This window comes from Nematostella vectensis, chromosome 2 (assembly GCF_932526225.1).
Source record: "Nematostella vectensis chromosome 2, jaNemVect1.1, whole genome shotgun sequence".
Lineage (NCBI taxonomy): Eukaryota > Metazoa > Cnidaria > Anthozoa > Actiniaria > Edwardsiidae > Nematostella > Nematostella vectensis.
In genome coordinates this window covers 13,316,067-13,335,722 of record NC_064035.1, presented here as the reverse complement: position 1 = coordinate 13,335,722, position 19,656 = coordinate 13,316,067, and the positions used below count along the sequence as shown (strand labels likewise).

At 39.4% G+C, this 19,656-nt stretch overlaps 3 protein-coding genes across 4 annotated transcripts; 1 reads left to right on the top strand and 2 right to left on the bottom strand.

Annotated features, from left to right (window-relative positions):
- Window positions 1–1,036: 1,036 nt before the first annotated feature.
- LOC5521767 (SUMO-activating enzyme subunit 1) lies at window positions 1,037–5,742 on the bottom strand. The gene is made up of 8 exons (XM_032366835.2): window positions 5,552–5,742; window positions 5,245–5,416; window positions 3,390–3,536; window positions 2,864–2,973; window positions 2,568–2,770; window positions 1,874–2,018; window positions 1,667–1,736; window positions 1,037–1,460 (listed from the first exon to the last, which is right to left on the bottom strand). The coding sequence occupies exons 1-8, from the start codon at window positions 5,644–5,646 to the stop codon at window positions 1,374–1,376; spliced, it is 1,029 nt and encodes a 342-aa protein (XP_032222726.1). The 5' UTR covers window positions 5,647–5,742; the 3' UTR covers window positions 1,037–1,373.
- Window positions 5,743–5,781: 39 nt separating this feature from the next.
- Window positions 5,782–17,394, top strand: LOC5521664 (diphthine--ammonia ligase). 2 transcript variants are annotated; one of them, XM_048724196.1, is made up of 17 exons: window positions 5,782–5,900; window positions 6,664–6,755; window positions 8,093–8,277; window positions 8,361–8,434; window positions 9,223–9,341; window positions 9,529–9,593; window positions 10,472–10,563; window positions 10,643–10,736; window positions 10,903–11,004; window positions 11,389–11,458; window positions 13,039–13,161; window positions 13,549–13,678; window positions 14,271–14,460; window positions 15,099–15,335; window positions 15,823–15,955; window positions 16,212–16,313; window positions 16,836–17,394. In XM_048724196.1, exons 1-17 carry the CDS (start codon window positions 5,878–5,880, stop codon window positions 17,108–17,110), a joined length of 2,106 nt encoding a protein of 701 aa, XP_048580153.1. In that variant the 5' UTR covers window positions 5,782–5,877; the 3' UTR covers window positions 17,111–17,394. The 2 variants fall into 2 exon arrangements, with proteins under 2 accessions (XP_048580153.1, XP_048580154.1); XM_048724197.1 differs by lacking the exons at window positions 5,782–5,900; window positions 6,664–6,755; window positions 8,093–8,277; window positions 8,361–8,434 and adding an exon at window positions 8,633–8,718.
- Window positions 16,858–19,523, bottom strand: LOC5521766 (hydroxylysine kinase). Its single transcript, XM_001641392.3, has 2 exons — window positions 18,968–19,523; window positions 16,858–18,447 (listed from the first exon to the last, which is right to left on the bottom strand). The coding sequence occupies exons 1-2, from the start codon at window positions 19,454–19,456 to the stop codon at window positions 17,812–17,814; spliced, it is 1,125 nt and encodes a 374-aa protein (XP_001641442.2). The 5' UTR covers window positions 19,457–19,523; the 3' UTR covers window positions 16,858–17,811.
- Between the last annotated feature and the right edge of the window lie 133 nt (window positions 19,524–19,656).

The window sequence follows — 19,656 nt, the reverse complement described above, 5'->3', positions numbered from 1 at the left end:
AATGAACAGCTTCGTGTACCCTTCCTCGAATTTGCCATTACCAACATGATAAGATCACGTTCTCTTGAAACTCGCGAACTTTTATAGAACAAGACAAAAGAAAAACCGCAGAAATCATGCACGTCTTGAAGACATGAAAAAAACATGCGCCACTACCCCCCCCCCCCCCCCCCCATCCCCTCTTCAGGTTTCTAATGTCGTGCCCGTATAAGACAGGGCTACTTCAGCACTAAGGGCCTTTGTATAATGCAGTTCGCTAGATCGCGGTGTTGGTGCCGGCGCCAAGCCATCGGTGGTTCAGCACATCGTTTGGAAGTTTCGGATCTACCTCCTTTTCTTTTTCTTCAGATTATAGAGCCGAAGCAGGTGATGGCACCGTTTGTATGTTTAGTTCTACTTACCTTTTTTTTGTTCATAAGACTACAGGGCCGTAGGAGTTGGGACACTGTCCCTCCATTTTTATAGGGAAATGACCAAGGCAAATAGTTTCTTAAAGTTTCTATATCGCGCCCCCCATATTTTTTTCTCTTTCTTATTATTCGATGGATTATTCTGTGTTCGCGTGAGTTTTCTTTTATTTTTTATAAAATTGCTATGGACCCAAAACATAGAACAGTATATGGACGGGCTCTCCATTCTTGGTCATGTTTCATAATTTTTCGCCCTAAAGTGAAAACGCTCTTTCTCAATCTTGAACAAAGTTCAAGCCACCAAAAAAAAAACTTTTTCAATTGGGATCAGAAGGGTTATAGGGATGGTGGTTCAGAGGTGTGGGAAGGGTTGTTGGTTGGTTTCACAGTGCCGCCAGCAAGGAATACATACAGTCTAAACATGTATAATATCGTCTTTTATCAAGCAATCGATCGATACATGTAAACGCTCGATACAAACCGCGAGTCAAAATTTAAATAAAACATCCGCTCAGAAAATTGGTGGGGGGGGGGGGGGGGTGAAGTGGGGCGAGCGACCCCTTCCCTTCCCCGTCCACCGCCCCTGTGCGTTTTATTATAAAAAGATCACGACATTTACTAAAATATATCTTTTCAATTATTTAATCGATACTTATTTACACAACTCGGCTACGTTTGCTTCTAAACCCCTCGACGTTTTAAGGCCGACTGCAGCCCTTGATACGAACTGGTAATTTTCATACCAAACATTCTGCTTTATAAGTAGTGGCAATAGTAGAGTGGGACTGGAGGGTCGAAAGTGCACCTTACTTTTTTTTACAATATTTGTAAGATAATACAGAAAACTCCCTGGCAAAAAAACATATATTTTTATTTTTTAAATAAAAAGCTATTGAACTATGAAAAAAATGGCCAACCGCACAGGGAGACTGAGTGAAACTTCTTGCGGTGAGAATGTGTGTGCTACTTGAAACATTCCACCATGCCATGTCCCTCTAATCCATCATAGAAGAAGAAATTATTCAGTGGTGCATCCTTTCCTGAAACAGCCTAAAAATACAAAAAAATACAAAATAAAAACTTTTAAAAATGTCAAAAAAACCCACATCTAAACAATGAGTTTCTAAATTCCTAAAGTTGCTAATTGCATCATCTTGCTTGCAAGGTTGGAAAACAATTTAGACCTCTATCATACTGCATGCCTGCTCCTATCATATATGTGTCACCCTTTCCTATTAGATGTATTAGCTACCAACCTTAACAATCTCTTGGCCTACGACCCCACCAACAATTGCACAAACTGGACTTAGCTCAGATAGGCAATGGCTATAAAGAAAAGATCTGACATCAGTAAAACCAAATTTCAGTCAAAAGAATCTTCCATCGTTTTTGCATAAAAAAAAGTTTTTCAAAATTCCCTGGCTTGAATGGAGAGGCAAACCATATATTGATTCAAGGCATACCAGGCAAAGTCTTGATCTATGAGGTCTTGACTAATGTTTAGGTCACTCATAACTTCTTGTTTTAAACAGTTCAGCTCTTTTTCATCACTTGTTCGTTGAAGAGAATCTGGCGCTCTGCCATGCTTTGCTCTAAACCTAAGAATAACTGCAAAATTCACATAGGTTAAGAGCGTTTATACAGGCACTGCAAATGCTTGTCTTAGTGCTCTGGGTTCTTGATGAGTTTTTTAATAGTGATAGGGTCGCTAATTAAAAGCAGGATTCTAAAATTAACCATAGCGTGATTTCAAATCAAGCTGCGAACATATGTTCACTGGGTCCAGTGCTTGATTTTAAAACTTACTCAATGTCAGTCAGTCCAATTGTGGCCAGGTTTTTTAAATGTAAACAAAGAACATAATTTAGTCACAAAATAGTGACCAACAAACAATAGGGTGTTACTTGGGTTACCAAACAGTCAATAAAATAAAACCCCTTGTAGGTATGCTCGCTGCACAACATCTTACAGCAACACCTGAGCTTGCCAGGTGATCTTCAGGTGAGCTTCATTGCACAGACAATCACAGGCTTTGTCACTGTATGTGTGCCTAAAATTTTGACTGTGTGACCAAAAGACTCAAAACCTTGCCACTTAAAAAAAAATTGGAGCTCTAAAAGGTAACTGAAAAACATCCAACCTAACATCTTTTGTTACCTTGTAAAATGAAATATACAGAAGGTAAACGCTTCAGGGATTTCACACGTGTTTCTGAGAAACTGCATGATAGTGAATTTTTCAAACTAGAAAATTCACAAAATTTTTCTACAGTTTTGGTTTCGGTAGAATCTATTTTCTGCTTTTTCTTTGCAGGTTCCTTCTCTTTCTTTTCTGCAGAATGTATTGTTTTTCTTTCCTCTCTGTGAAGAAAAAATAAATGTTGTACTATTATGCTTAATGTACATCAACCATTGACAATTCTGGCCAAGAAGTCAAAATTGTGGCTGACTTACTCAACATATCTGTGTTTACCAAGATCTGCAAACATGTAACCATAGAAACCAAACACATCAGAAGCAAAGAATTTTATGTTCTTGGCTCTGCACCTCTCATCTAGATTAGCCTGTGAATGAGTCAGAGAAGACAATCAAATCACATCATTTGTTTGTCTATAAAGGCTAGCAGCTTTAACTTAATAAATTTAGCTTCAATGCCAACCAATCAACTCTTAAAATAGTATCTATAATCAAGCAAAGCCATTTTAGCTGGCTGTCACTATTTCCTCTTAACTAACAAGGACAATAACTCTTTCTGCTCAATGATAGCAGTTTTTTTTAGAGAAGGGGGCTTTAAAAGTTGTAAAATGCTTCAAATGGATCATATAATTTCAACATAAAATTGTAAATTTAAAAAAAATACTATACATTCATATTTGGTTACATGATTTTACTTCTATTTAAATACACTTTGCGCAACAGGAACCATTGCCTATAGCAAAATAACTAAACATTAAAAAATAACAAAGAAACATATGCTTACAAGAATATCAGAAGAACACCCTGTAGCAACCACAACATCAAAGTCATCTAGGAAAGTGTCTGCTTTGGCTGTGATGTTATTCTTATCTGCGCTGACTGCCACCATTGGGTTCAATGCCTGGGTTCTTGCAAGTGATGCCTCTGCTCTCTGATTAACAACAAATTCGAGGTTTGAGGACTATTCAAATTTAAACATACTTCTAGTGTTGGAAAAGTGTTGGAAAATGTTATGTTTCTAATACATTTACCAAAAAGACCCTATAAGGGCACTTTTATAGCCAAGTTCATTTTTGTGCAACCTCAGGGAATCAAAAAACCTTGTCTTGTTTGAAAAAAGTAGATAGTCTATTAACCGTCTAAAACAATTGATCCTTATACATACAATGAACACAATCCAGAAGCCCAAACACAACAATTAAATGTCAACAAGTGATGAAAGATAGTTAGAAACAAGATTAAGAAGGATGTAATATGTTTAATCCTATAACTTGAGGACAGCTGCTCATTAGGGCTTTTTACAACACAAGCAAAGTTTTCACCGTCCTCTTGTCACTTGTAGTCGATAAAGTGGCAACCACTGCAACATTAGTAGATGAAATATATATGAAATATATATATAAGGTTGTCTTTGGACCTGTCTTGTAATAAAACCCACTCACATTTGCATAGCCGTCAACTCTCACCCAAATTTGGCCAAGTAAAAAAAAATACATTTTTATTGTTTCCGCCAGCATCCTTTTTCGGGGCCACATCAAAATTTTTGGTATTATTTATTTAGTTATTTTTTCCTGCTTTTTTGATTTTTTGTCCCTCAGAGGTTCAAACTTTGTGCGTTAGCGGTGCCAGGGCACTGAAATAAAGGCAGACGTTCCTGTTTCAAGGCTTTTCTTATGATTTGTTTCACCCATTCGCAACATCACGGAAATTTCCTTTGTAAATCATACAAAATCTTTGATAAACCGAGAAGAAAAAATAAAAAATAAAAAGGGCTGCATGCTTCTATTTTGATCTTATCAGGAGGATAAACATGTTTTTATTTTTACTTGACCTTAGGCGGGTGTAACAAGATTTTTTACCTCATCACAAGCCTAATTTTTGTGAGAATGTTCATACATTTTCTGTATTTACTCGCCTTGCTCTATTAAGTATTTTCACATACACCTATTTAAAAAAAGGTTGTCAGTGCAAATGGTGAATGGCAAATAGTAAATGACAGTTCTAAGCCCGAATGGTGCTTCTTAGTACTAATCATTCGTAAAATTAAAGGTGTTAAATAAAGTCTAGCAATGTCAGAGACATACATTGATTATCTTCAATGGATAATTGTTTGATTTATCCATATTCTTCAGCATTTAGTAGAAATTTAATGACACCCATGGTTCCTTTCGGTCCTAGAACTGCCATTTGCCAATCGCCATTTGCAGTTTCGCACTGACAACATTTTTTGAAAAAGGTATATTTACTGTATTTTACCCGATTTCACAAGATTTCTGTCAAAGTTAGGTCGAGAGCTATGATTTTGAACTTATTTTCCAAAGTTTGCACACCAGCCTAACTCTGGTACTTATATTAATGAAATTAGTTATAAAGTAGTAGTAGTATCCATATAAAGTATTAGTATATACAGCTCTTAATTTTAGTATTTACAGATATATATATATATTTTTTTCCTCTCATTTCGATGTTTTGGTTGTGTCCCCATATTAGTCCGGACTTCGTTTCCTGAGCTAGACGGTCTCCGACACTTTAATAAAGTTTATCATTCATTCATTCATCCATTCATACGGCACTCCACTGCGCAATGCTGGCACAGTTTGCACAGGGCTTAAGAATTTTTAAATGATTTTTGTACTCACGTTTTTCCCCAATGCTTCTCGTGGAGCTAAGAACTGAGAGACAAAGTCCCTTTCTGTCACTGGATTGTTGTCAAGCATGGTCAGAGATTTCACTCCTGAGAGAACAAGGTTCTTACAGATTTCTGCTCCAATACCAGCAAGGCCAACTACTAGAATACGGGAGGCCCTTAGTCTGAAAACATATAAAAGTCGATGAAGCAAAAACACACACACTTAAAATACTCAAGAAAGAGTTAAACTTGAAAACAAAACAATGCTGCAAAGGGCACATGTTTTGTTCTCCGATTTCACGTGCAGTTCTAAATACCTTTTCTGTGCATCTAGTCCCCATAAGCGAATTTGCCTGTCGTACAAGGCTGCCTCTGCTTCTGTAATTGGCTCACCATTCTTGTTGTCTCCCATAATGTGAAAAAATCAACGGAAAATTGTACAGAAACTCCCCGCGAGTTTGGGCGAGTATGACGTTTATTCGAAAATGGCGGGAAGATACGCATGCGTCGAGCTTCTCAAAAACTTTACTGACACCAAATAACAGCGAAACCGCTGAATTGATTAGCTGTGGGCACAGAAACAAACATGGTGGACGAAACGTGAAAAAGTGTTTTTGAAAGGAATCGGTAATTTAGAGTTAACATGAGGGTGGTTGCACTAATCAGGTGAGTTCGATAAGAAGAAGGAAATGCGAGGTATACCACAGCTCGAGTCGAAAAACTTCGGAGGCGCATTCGCGGTGTGCTACTCCAGAAAATCATAAGAAATAGCATAATGATGGTAAAGATTATATACGCGTCGAGGTTGTTTTGGCTAAACAGCTTTTACTAAGGTCCCTATATTATACTCATTTTCGGCTCGATTTTCGTGAATTTTTCAGATTTTATTAATACATCTATGCTTTGTCAGATCCCGCAAGATTCACACTTGTTTGAAATCAAATTTTTTTTTTCATGCAAGGTAAATGGAAGCTTTTTTTTATATTAAAATAAAAATATCGAAATCTGCGCAATGAATTTTTTCTAAATCCACAGTAACACCTAACAATACTCCAGCTTGAAGCACACGAATTTTTGGCTTAAAACTGACCTGTCAAATTTCGCGATTGATGAATCTTTATTTTACGCCAAAATTGTCCTCGCAATCTTTGAAAAAATAAATGCACTCTTGCCTACAAAGATCCATCCCCGAATTTACGCCCCCTGCTAATTCAAAACCCTAAGGCAACTTGTGTGAGAGGGGCAAGAGGACCAGTGTTGCACAAGAATAAATTCGAGATGGTCAATTCGAGAGTATTTTTGTTAAGATAATTTGAAAACTAAAGTCTCCTGTAGGGAACATAGTATATAAGCTGTTTAGCCAAAACAACCTCGGCGTGCCACCTTAAGTAACTAAGAGAAATAATCTTCTTATTGTTTTTTTTTCTAGTGGTGGGAAGGATAGCTGTTACAACATGATGGAATGCGTGAGAAATGGCCATGAGATTGTTGCACTCGCCAATCTAAAACCAGAGAAAAAAGGTAGGCCATATTTTATTATTATAATTAAATACAGCTATTATCATTATCATAAGAATTTCATCATAATATCATTATCATTGTAATAAGCACACTCACCGTCATCACTCTCACCCTCACCCAGAGATGCCAATCCAATTTTATTTAATATGATTTCATTGGAAGATGATAATCCATTGTATGAGAAAAGACTATAATGAAAAATCAGAGAAAATATCATAAAAATTAGGCTTGATAATTTTTTGGTAGGCAGGGGTGGGGTATATTCATTTTTGGGGGAGAGGGGTGGGTATGCTGTCGCAGGCATTTGCGGTACGGAGAGCTCTCCTGCAGAAATCCACTTATAGATCTCACGAGGGTGTTAGTTAGATTAATTGTGCTATACAAGGGAATTATTGTTATAATCATTTCAATAGAAAAAAGGCAAAATGTCGATTTTCCGTAGATTAATTTTTCGGAATCAAGAAAAATTGCAAAAAAAGCGGAGATTTGGAGCTCCACGTGGGAGAGAGGGAGAAGGGTACCAAAATCTTGAGACTCCCACCTACTGCGTGAGAGTTGACAGGTATCCCCACCACTGCCAGTATTATCACCTGTCACTCATCATCATTTTCATCATTACATCATCATTTTTTATCATTGCCATCAACTTTATCCCCATCCCCATCAGCCCTAGCCATAACAATCGTCAGTGCTTAGTAATGCTTATCAATTATTAATAACACAACAATGTTATTATTGACAACTATGCATACCTGCCAACTCTCCCGGTTTTACCGGGAGACTCCCGTTTTTTTATCAAATCTCCCTGTCTCCCGGTTTTACCTTAAATCTCCCGGTTTATGACCAAATTTTAATCAGTCGAGTTGTTTTTGAAGTAAAAGTTGGATCCTAGCCACAAAGTTTAGCAATTCTTATACTGTAGTTTCTATCCAAGTTATGACGTTTTCAGTTTTTTTTAAAAAACTAAAAGGTCTTGGTAAAGGTAAACGACGTGTCCGCGGAAAAAAAATACTGTCGCACCGAAATTTTCGCTACATGTACAAACTATATATCTAATAAAAGATTGAATTATCTCCTGCAAGTTTTATTTTTGCAATAGCTAATTCCAAATGCACCTTCGCGTTATTGCGCATGCACTTGCACATAATTGCATCTCAATGACAGATGGATGATCTACCAAAGTGTTGAGGACTTTTTGTTATTTGACACTGTCAAAAAAATATCACAAATCAAAGTTGGAACTGGTATGACTATGTATGTAGTATCATTAGCTGGATTTGTTATTGTGTAAATGGAAGGGCTTTGATACAACTCTTGCTATTGTATTGTCTCAATAGATGAGCTGGACAGCTACATGTTTCAAAGTGTTGGTCACAATGCTATCAACCTTTATGCTGAAGCTATGGAACTACCCCTCTATCAGCGAATTATCTCGGGTTCTTCTGTTGAGCTTGGAAAGAACTATAAAATTAACAAAGATGATGAAGTTGAAGATTTATTTGAGCTGCTGAAGTCCATTCAGGTAAAGCATGGTATAAACATTGGTATGAAACAGGAAAATTATGCATCATTATTAACAAAAACAGATGATATTTCTATTTTAAGGAAAAGATGGAGTTTGATGCTATTGCAGTTGGAGCCATCCTATCTGATTATCAACGAGTTCGTGTTGAGCATGTGTGAGTAGAATGATTATACATATGTTATTTCAAGTTTTGTGTTATGTGAATATCTTTGGTCTCCAACTATTGAGGCATATGACTTCCGCCATATCAACAAAATCCCTCCCCCCTCCCAAAGGTTTTATCTATAAAAAGATATTGTCAGAACTGCTTATTAAGAATGATATACACAAATTTCCATTTGACTGCCAGGAGCCCATCACTAAGTGCATACAACACAAGTAACCCATCTCTAGGAGAGTACAATTCATGTCACCCATCACTGGAAGTGTACAACACAGGTATCCCATGACTAGGAGTCTAGAACACAGGTAGCCCATCACTAGAATCATACAACACAGGTGGCCCATCTCTAGGAGCATACAGCACAGATAGCCCCTCGCTAGGAGCATACAACACAGGTAGCCCATCTCTAGAATCTTACAACACAGGTGGCTCATCTCTAGGAGCATACAACACAGGTAGCCCAGGCTCTGGCTGTGTGTAAGAACCAGGCTTAAAAATAAATCTTGTGTAATTAAGGAAACCTGTTTTAAATCAAACATTAATTGGATGTCAATTGTGTTTGGGTTGCAAAGTTGAAAGTTCAAGCCTAAGAAAGGCTGAATGACCTGATTTGATTGGCTGACTGTTTTTAGAAATAGGTTCGCAAAGTTTCTATTACCCTTTCTGAACTGCATAATTTAGAAAACTCCACAAATAGGGTATATATATTACATTTTTTTAATTTTGAGAAAAAAAGTGAATTATCTGGCAGTGAGTGTATATTTTGTCTTGTGTGACAGGTGCACACGTCTTGGCATTGCCTCTTTAAGTTACCTTTGGAGAAGAGACCAAAAAGAACTCTATACAGAGATGCTTTCTAGTGGACTTGTTGCCATCATCATTAAGGTGGCTGTCATGGGTAAGGACCAGGTTGCTTAATCTTGTTGAATGCTATATACCACATCCTGCGCACCCCCTATGTATGCCCCTGATCTTATATATTATGTACCATATGCTCAATAGTATTGATTGATGTTTGTCTCATGTACAGTAGCTTTTCAAACCCAGTTCCAATATAAATGGGACGTCTGTATTGTGTGTTTAAGGTCTGTCTCCAAGAAAGCATCTTGGTTTGACAATGGAGCAGTTATTTCCAACTGTTTGTAAGCTTGTAAGTAAATATTGAATTGAGTTGTATTTAACAATGGACCAAACTGACTAAAAATATAGTGTGTCATTACTTATAATATATAGTGTAAAAAAGTCTAATATAGTCTAAAATATAGTGTATGTCAAGACTACTAATACCACAGTTGCTTGAATAACTTCATCACCAAATAAGCATCTCACCTAAAAGGAACAATATGAATAAGCACCTCATAGACATGTTGCACTTCATAGACTCACAACAATAAGGTCTGTGCCTTAGGAAGGAAGTAACAAAAACTGACAGAACTATCGCCTCAACAATTATTAGCCACATTTTTTGTGCTTTGTTTAGAGATAGAACAGATTATAAAAGGTGCCTCCCTTAATAAGAACTTCACTGTAATTATAAACAATTACACATGTTTTTAGTTACACATGCACCCTGCGCCTTTCGTTTACGAGTCACAACTGTGTTTTGGTGGACGTCAATCATAACTTTGGAATTCTTCCAATTCTGCATCTGTCACAGCTTTAGATTGATCACAACCAAAACAACATCAAAGTAGATCGCCTTCTTAGCTACTGTCAACAAAAAATACAAATAAACACAAAGCCAGCAGTTTAATAAAGTTTGAATTGTTTCTTAGCTTTGCGTTGTTGTTGATATAGTGCTTATGTACATATGTATCTCTTGTCTGCTTTCTTGATACTGTAGCAGTCTAACAGCTGCCATATTTGCATATGGCTTATGTCACCAAAATCCAGTCGCAAGTCAGAAACAAAAACACAAGACATGTGTGACTGAAAACAAGTACCCTTGCGCTTACTTTTAATTGGTAGTCAATACCCTTCAATCTGTTATCTGCTTTATTCGTTGTTTTTACCCTTTATTTATTTAAGAATAATGAAATTGGAATGAATATCTGTGGTGAGGGAGGAGAGTTTGAGTCCTTTACTCTGGATTGTCCATTATTCAAGAAACGTATCATCATGTGAGTATATTTTAAGAGATAAATTATTAAAAATATTCCAAACCAATAAGTAGAAAGTTACTAAAAATCTTGTCTTTAGTGATGAGTCTGAGGTTGTCATCCATTCAGATGATGCCTTTGCCGAGGTTGGTTTCCTGCGACTGAAAGCCATGCACCTTGAAGACAAACAAATGGTAATATAATAGTGATATTATACTTTTATTGCAATCGATGTTTGTTTGGAAGGGCGTCTTGGGAACATTATTCTATTAATCCTTTTTGAGCATTGTTTTGGAAGACTGAGCTCTTTATACATCATCAACTAATTTAGGATACACTTGCAATATTTGTGCATTTTAGAGTTTAAGTTTGATCAAAAACTGCAAAGAGCAGACTTGTTATTTCTGCTGTGATGACATTGAGAATGTACCCGAAGAAAGCACACATGAACAAGCAACAAAGGTGAGCCAAAAACTGTGCTGAAAGTGATAATATTACAGTATAGGTTTTTTGAGTTAGTCTATCACTAGGAGCAAACAACTGTGATATATGTCCTTTGAGCCATCCCATCAATTGGAGCGTATAACTGCGATAAAGGTACTTTAAGGGAACCCATCACTAAAAGCACACAAATATGATATATGTAGTATGCAGTGAGCCCATTATTAGGAGTGCACAACTGTGTTATATATGTCTCTTTTAGCCCCTGTCAACCTAGGGGCTCAACCTAAGTGTATTTTTTCAAACTACTATTATACAGAAGTGGTTTAAAGTAATTCTAAATTAATGCAGCATTCAAATTTATGTCACATTTGATTAATCTACACTGCTCATGCTGATCGCCAGGTTTCATCTAACACAGACCAGCCTGAGCTACCCATTATTACATTTTCTTGTGGATTCCTTGAGTGCAAAGGTGGGTACTGAGATCGTAAATTTTGAAAATCCAAATAGTAACTAAGCGTGAGGTAACTTTACCATGTGTTTTTCTGACTACACTGATTATGTTTTCACCTGTGTGTTAAAGTGTTCGTTCTTATGTCTTTTTGCTTATGTGTTTACATGTCTCTTATCATGTTTTTTCTTGTGGGGCATGTTTTTTACATGTTCTATCTTGCCATCTGTCTCCTTGCCCATGTGTTCACATGTTCTCTCTTTGCCATTTGTCTCCTTTTCATGTGTTCATATGTTCGCTGTTGCCATGTGTCTCCTTGCCATTGTGTTACCATGTTTGCCCTTGTCGTGCGCCTCCTTGCCCATGTGTTCACATGTTCGCTCTTGTCATGTGTCTCCTTGCCCATGTGTTCACATGTTTGCCCTTGTCATGTGTCTCCTTGCCCATGTGTTCACATGTTCGCTCTTGTCATGTGTCTCCTTGTCCATGTGTTCACATGTTTGCCCCAGTCATGTGTCTCCTTGTCCATGTGTTCACATGTTTGCTCTTGTCATGTGTCTCCTTGCCCATGTGTTCACATGTTTGCTCTTGTCATGTGTCTCCTTGTCCATGTGTTCACATGTTCGCTCTTGTCATGTGTCTCCTTGTCCATGTGTTCACATGTTCGCTCTTGTCATGTGTCTCCTTGTCAATGTGTTCACATGTTTGCCCTAGTCATGTGTCTCCTTGCCCATGTGTTCACATGTTTGCCCTAGTCATGTGTCTCCTTGCCCATGTGTTCACATGTTCACTCTTGTCATGTGTCTCCTTGCCCATGTGTTCACATGTTCGCCCTAGTCATGTGTCTCCTTGTCCATGTGTTCACATGTTCGCTCTTGTCATGTGTCTCCTTGCCCATGTGTTCACATGTTTGCCCTTGTCATGTGTCTCCTTGCCCATGTGTTCACATGTTCGCTCTTGTCATGTGTCTCCTTGTCCATGTGTTCACATGTTTGCCCTTGTCATGTGTCTCCTTGCCCATGTGCTCACATGTTTGCTCTTGTCATGTGTCTCCTTGCCCATGTGTTCACATGTTCGCTCTTGTCATGTGTCTCCTTGTCCATGTGTTCACATGTTCTCTCTTGCCATGTGTCTCCTTGTCCATGTGTTTATATGTTCGCTCTTGTCGTGTGTCTCCTTGTCCATGTGCTCACATGTTTGCCCTAGTCATGTGTCTCCTTGCCCATGTGTTCACATGTTCGCTCTTGTCATGTGTCTCCATGCCCATGTGTTTACATGTTCTCTCTTGCCATGTGTCTCCTTGTCCATGTGTTCACATGTTCTCTCTTGTCATGTGTCTCCTTGTCTATGTGTTCACATGTTCGCTCTTGTCATGTGTATCCTTGTCCGTGTGTTCACATGTTTGCCCTAGTCATGTGTCTCCTTGCCCATGTGTTCACATGTTTGCTCTTGCCAAGTGTCTCCTTGCCAATGTGTTACCATGTTTGCCCTTGACATGTGTCTCCCTGCCCGTGTGTTCACATGTTCTCTCTTGTCATTTGTCTCCTTGCCCAGGTGTTCCCATGTTTGCCCTTGTCACGTGTCTTTCCCGTGTGCTCTAGGGTCCAATAACAAGGCAGCTTTGAAGACTGATGGCTTTATGTGGATCTCAGAGGTGTGCGCATATGCCTCACCCGGTTCATCAGTTGAGGAGGTGACCGCTACGGCCATGAACAAACTTGCAGGTAAGTTATCAGTTTCATAAAATCATGATCAATAAAATCATGAAATCAGTATCACTCTTATTACGTTTTTCTAGTGACACTTACTGTAATTTTCATTATTCTGTGAAATCTTGTCAATAATTATCTTGCTGCCAAACCACATCCCTGCTTCTGTCATTTAAACTAACAGAATGACATTTGGTGTTTTTTTTATTGGTCTTGCTGTGAGGTCGGGTGATTAAAGACCATTTCATTACTGGATAATGAAAACGGTTCAAGGATTTTGAATAACGGAAGCCAGAATGTGATTTAGCTGCTGGAAATCGTTGGTGAGAGTGAACATAATTAAAATCACGTAAACAAAGCTCTTATACTGCTGGGGACCTTTTTTGTTCTCGTTTGTCTTAGAGGAGGTTTGCCGTCTCGACGCGTCCCTGGAAGATGTAATCATTGTAAACCTGTTTATAAAAGACATGAAGCATTTTGGAAAAGTAAACTCTGTGTACAAGAAATTTTTCCCACTTAACCCACCTGCAAGGTGAGCAAATCAGTGCAATTCCACCATATAGACGTCATTACTACATCTATAACATTTCACATGATATTGTTGACGTCATTATCATTAGCAGCGTTCTTATCCTCTTTATCATCTATAGCTTGGCTAATGTCATCAACATCATTACATGATAGGTGCATTGTCATCAACATCATCACATGATAGGTGCATATTTATCAACATTATTACATGATGGGTGCATTGTAATCAATATCATCACATGATAGATGCATTTTCAACATAATCAGTACATGATAGGTGCATTTGTTATCAACATAATCGCATGATAGGTGCATATTTATCAACATCATTACGTGATAGGTGCATATCTATCAACATCATCACAAGATAGGTGCATTTTCATCAACGCCATCACATGATAGGTGCATTGTCATCAACATCTTTGCATGATAGGTGCATATTTATCAACATCATCACTTGATTGGTGTATTTTCATCAACATCATCACATGATAGGTGCATTTTCATCAACATCTTTGCATGGTAGGTGCACTTTCATCATTACTTGATAGGTGCATTGTAGAAGTTTTATTAATGAAATGTACCTATGATAGGGCGTGCGTGGAACTCGATCTTAACGAAGATATCCTACTCAAAATGGACTGTCTAGTCTACAACCAGCCGTCAGCGAAGGACTTTGACAATGATGACTTCGACTGTATCCCAGTTCGAGAAGCAATGCACGTCCAGAGCATTTCCTACTGGGCCCCAGCCAATATCGGCCCCTACAGTCAAGCTGTCAAGGTAGGAAACATGCATTCCTTGGTGTGACCTGAAAACACTAGTAGCGGATCTAGGGGGAGGGTTTAGGGGTTTTAACCCCCCTTTGGGCTGCCAGAAAGCCATACGTAACAGAAAAAAATTACCCCCTCCCCCTTTGTCACTGAGCCAAACCCCCCTTTAGCGAAAAGCTAGATCCGCCCTTGAACACTAAACGTGCAACATACATGAGATTGCTGTCAGTGGCACCATAAGCATGCTCAGTAGAGGTCCAACTCTCCCTCATGGTCGTATCAAATGCGCATGCGCGAATTGTAAAATTTACCCTTTAGGAAAAACAGCCATTGGCCAAACTAGAAATACAATCTATCATTAGTTTTTTTATCAGTTAATTAATAGGGCAGATCCAATATTCTTTCTTAACAACTTCATCGCGATCATTCCAATTATGCAATTGACATCTATTGACCTGTAAGAAAAATAGGTCTTAAGGCAAAATGCGTGAAATGCGTATTTTTCCAAAATCGAAAGAGCCTGTTTTTGTTGTTTTGTATTTCCTTTCCGATCTTGGACATTTCTCCCCTCCATAACGTGATACGTCCACAACAGCGCATTATCCTCAACCGATATCTCCATTTCATGCTGCTTACCCTTTCTTTCAGGCAGGAGCGTTGATGTTTGTGTCTGGCAATATCGGTTTATGGCCGGCAAGCATGAAGCTAGTTGACGGCGGAGTTTCCACACAAGCTGCACTCTCATTACGGCACGTTGACAGAATTGTATCAGCTTTCTCCGCCCACGGAAATCTCCGTAACACGCTCAGCGGCGTCTGCTACCTGACATGCGCACAACATATCCCTGTTGCGAGGAAAGCGTGGTCCCTAGCAACCAGAGCGAAGGTGAAGCAATTTATGTGATGTGTATATCGTCTTTGGAGGGAATGCAATTAGGTGGAGTAATCCTCTACCAGTGACCAAATAACAGAAATTTTAGCTATGGAACGATGTTACGTCATAACCGCGGAGGTCTGGGGCGTAGTAAAGTTGTCTTTCGATAAAGCTTATTTTATAGTATAACTAGAAAGACTACAGGCAAGCTGTGGAAATAAGATGGTCTGCGTAGGCGTGGTGTGGACAAGCTATGAATCAAACATAAGGTTGAAAAAGAATGTTGTACGCCTCTGTAAAACAGAGTAGTTGCGCTGACGTTTCGAGCGTAAGCACTTCGTTAGTCCCTTCTAGCGTCTTTTTTTTGTTCCGACAAAGGATTAACGCTTGAAATGTCAGCGCAACTACTCTGTTTTACAGAGGCGTACAACATTCTTTTTCAACCTTTTGTTGATTCATAGCGTATCTTAATTTAGACTTTTTTCTTCTTTCCTTGCAGAGAGCTCTTGATGACGATTCGTCAGATGACGTGGATGGTCTAATGGCGTACATCGTGGTGCCAAATCTCCCCAAGGAAGCCCTAGTGGAATGGCAAGTGGCATGTTCCCAGAATGCTCCACGGACGTGGAAACGTAAGTAATTTTCAAACGCCGGTTTTGAATGAATCGAATATATGCAATTTGTTGTGTCTGTTCCCTTTTGTTGAGTTTGATTCTTTTTCGAGGCAGTTTATCAAATGATATCGCGCGCTCTGATTGGTTCGCTATTTCGGAATAATGGACAGTATGCACTCTCGAGACACGGGATGATGAATGGATAAGCGAAATATCCTCAGAAAACTCACCTTTCAAAATCATTTGTATCTCAGTTCGTGTGATTACTCAACAGATTACTCAAGCTCGTTGTTCCAAAGTGGCTGCACACTGGACTTCAAGAGCGTGTATGAAACGGCTGGCGCTATATCCAGTTGTGTGGTGAATTGTTCTATAGGTAAGATTATCTATTCGCCGCCAATATGTCTAATTCTTAACAATAAATCAATTATGATCCATAAAACCGTGAACCGTTGATAGACTGCCCGTTTCTAAGGCGCATAATGATTATAACACACAGGAAGCCGCTAAGGGCGTGTTCATACTCTGAGGGGGGGAGGGGTGGAGTCAAGACACCTTTGTCCCCCCCCTCCTTTACAACCCCCAGAAATTTAGTAGAACTCATAGAATATTGGTATTCCCCCTTCCCTTTGAGGCCCCGTTTTCATTTTTTTCGGAGCCCCCTTCTGGGTGGTTTAACACTTTCGAAGAACGCCTCCCCCCTCCCCCATATCTTCCCCTCTTGTAGAGAGGCAAAGACAATAAAGGGTTGAGTTATTTCCGGTTTGAGACGTCTCGCTATGAAGTTGCCAAAAATCCAAGCACTTTTTCATGAATAAATAAAACTTTAGGCATGCTTAAAGCGCACAATCTTTTCACCGCCATCTTTCGAAAATAATATGATAATTCTTCTTTGTAGTGTCTTCAGAAATTAACCTGGATGATGTGATGCCATCTTTTATTAAAGAACTGCAGCGGATATCCATACAAAATGGCTTCTTGTCAACCCATCTGCTCTTATTGAGGATATTTTACCTCAAGTCGGCATTAAGGCGACGAGAAGTGGAGATGGAAGTTTTTTTGTCTCGTACTTTACAAGACCTCTTGCCGTCACAAGTTCGTATTTCCCTTCTACCGGTGGAAGGGCTCGGAGACAATGCAGTCATCATGATAAGCTGCCACTTCCACAAATAGAACGATCTTGCCAGGCTAATCCCGAGGATAGATAGCCAGCTCTAATCCACCATCAAAGCGAATGCTATTTATTATAGTCAGGACATGATTTAACTGGTCGTACTCAGGGCGTCGGAGCCATAGGATGTGAGGGGAAAAAAAGAGGTAGAGAGGGGTCTTATCTTGCTTCTTCCTTTCTTTTATATACTTCTACAGTCTTTCTTGTCTGGAGTTGATCTCTGAGGGTTTCTTTTAGATGGCAAACTAGCGTTTTGTAGACGGCAATTAAATTTTTTTTCAATATATTTATTTTCTTGTTTTCTGTCGAAAACTGGAAGCTGCTATGTTTGTTGTTGCCACCAAAACTGGAAAAAAGGGGGCGAATTTGCCATCACTCTTGTATTCACGTGGATACTCTTGGTGCAGGTGTTCGTTTCAATACTCAGTTGCATGGAAGAAATTATTGAATTACTTTAGGCGAACTAGAGACAAACCAGCGTCAATACGTAAGGGGAGGGGAGGGGGCACCACGGCCAGTTTTTTCTTGTATTTCGCTGTGCCTTTTAGCCAAAGATTGCTTGTTTGCTCATTTTTTAGGGGTTGGGGAGTTCGTTACCGACTCGTCATATATAAAATTATAGGGAAAAGTCGAAAGGTTCCAACGTTTTGAACTTTACTTTTAGTCCTTGATCAGGGCACTTTTCCGTTCAACCTGACATTCCTCAGATATCATACAGTGGGTCCCTAAGAACTTTGATAAATTTGTTCCGACATTTCATCCAGACTCTCTCGACATCGTCTCTCGAATACGCCCAAAATCTAAGCATCAGAGCCCGATTATCCCTCGTGACCTCCTTTAGGTACTTGTTGTTCTTGTTTATGTGCATATTTTGACTGGAAATGACGAAAAGCATACACATGCGTGCTGCGACAAGAAGATACAGCATCCGGTACTCCACGGCCGGGACAGGAAATAGTGCCTGGTAACCAGCCAATAAGTAACCGCTAACCTCGATATTGCAGTTGCCTTCCATAAACGCTGCCATAGCAACGACAATCTCGTTAATAACCATTGAGCTTGCAATGTCTCCAAAGTCTACTAATCCGGTTATTGATAATGAGTCTTCCTGCTCGTTGTAGATGCCGAGTATGTTTGACGGGCGCATGTCGTTATGCAGTGTCCCATAGCGGAATTGCTCCATTAGAGGGACCACCTCGGACGCAAAACTCGCGAAGATTTCACGCACAACAACCCTGTCTTTAGGACTTGGGAGGAGACAGACGTAGGGCTCTAGGTCTTGGAAGTTCTTTAGATCATATCTGTCGTACCTTGCGTCTATGGCTAGGTGTGAGAATCCCTATTGAATCGTAGAAAATGGTAGAAAGTTATAGTAATGCACGTGTTATGAAATGCGAGTGTAGTTGAACAGTGTTTTAACCTTGTAAATGCATGGGATGGGAAGACGATATATTTACGAGGATAAAGATACAACCCTTCCCTGTTGCTTGACTTTCACTCGTGGACACTGTAACCCTCTGCACATGCTCGAGGTTTCAGAATTACACAGGGTCCCCCTCTCACAGTATTCCGACAGTAACCCGAGTACAGTAACAGTAACCCGAGTACAGTAACGGTAACCCAAGTACAGTAACCCGAGTACAATAACAGTAACCCGAGTACAATAACAGTAACCCGAGTACAGTAACCCGAGTTCAGTAACAGTAACCCGAGTACAGTAACAGTAACCCGAGCACAGTAACCCGAATACAGTAACAATAACCCGAGTACCAAGAAGGGTAGAGAGAGCGTGAAACTCATGCTTTTTCGTACTACGAGGCTCCTTAGCAGCTTGGGAAATGATACGTTATTACCCTGACCTGCAATGAGCCGCTGACTGACCCAATGAACTCGCCAACCTGGTACAGCATTTTGCTCGTTGTACTGATAGACGCGAGTGTTTCCCCAGGGACCAGTTCCAGAAGTCGAATGATACATCGCTCCGTACCGTCCTTACCATTTTCTTTGATGCTTCCGCGAACCGGCAAATCAGCTTTAGCGAGCCGTTTGTCGTTCCAAGCCTTCAGGACCATAGGACAAGGATAACCCCTCTCTCTCAAATAATCTATAGCCGCATTTTCCGCGTAAATCAATTCCTCATTAGAACTATCGCTAGAATTCAAAATCTTCAAAACGAACTTTCCACTCGCCTGGAACGCTGTACTAAATCCCTCGATAAAAAAGTTCCTATCGCTAGTGCTAATTAGTTCTTTAACTTCTGTGATAGGAGTTATACAAAATAAGGATCGTGCAAGGTGGCCAGCCTCGCTACAAGACACCTCGGGTCGCCTGAATACCCGCTCTACCATCCTAGCGATGTTACAACTGAGGACTGTTTGAGCTTGTTCAAACGGCAAAATTTTGTAATGGTAGAGTGATTCCACTTAACGCTTCTAATACCTTAAGAATGCGAATACTATTAGCCCTTGTCTCTTTTGGGGGTTTCCTTTAAAGGTCATTGTTAAAAGAACAATTGATATTTCATGCACATTTTGCTTGCTTGTTCGAC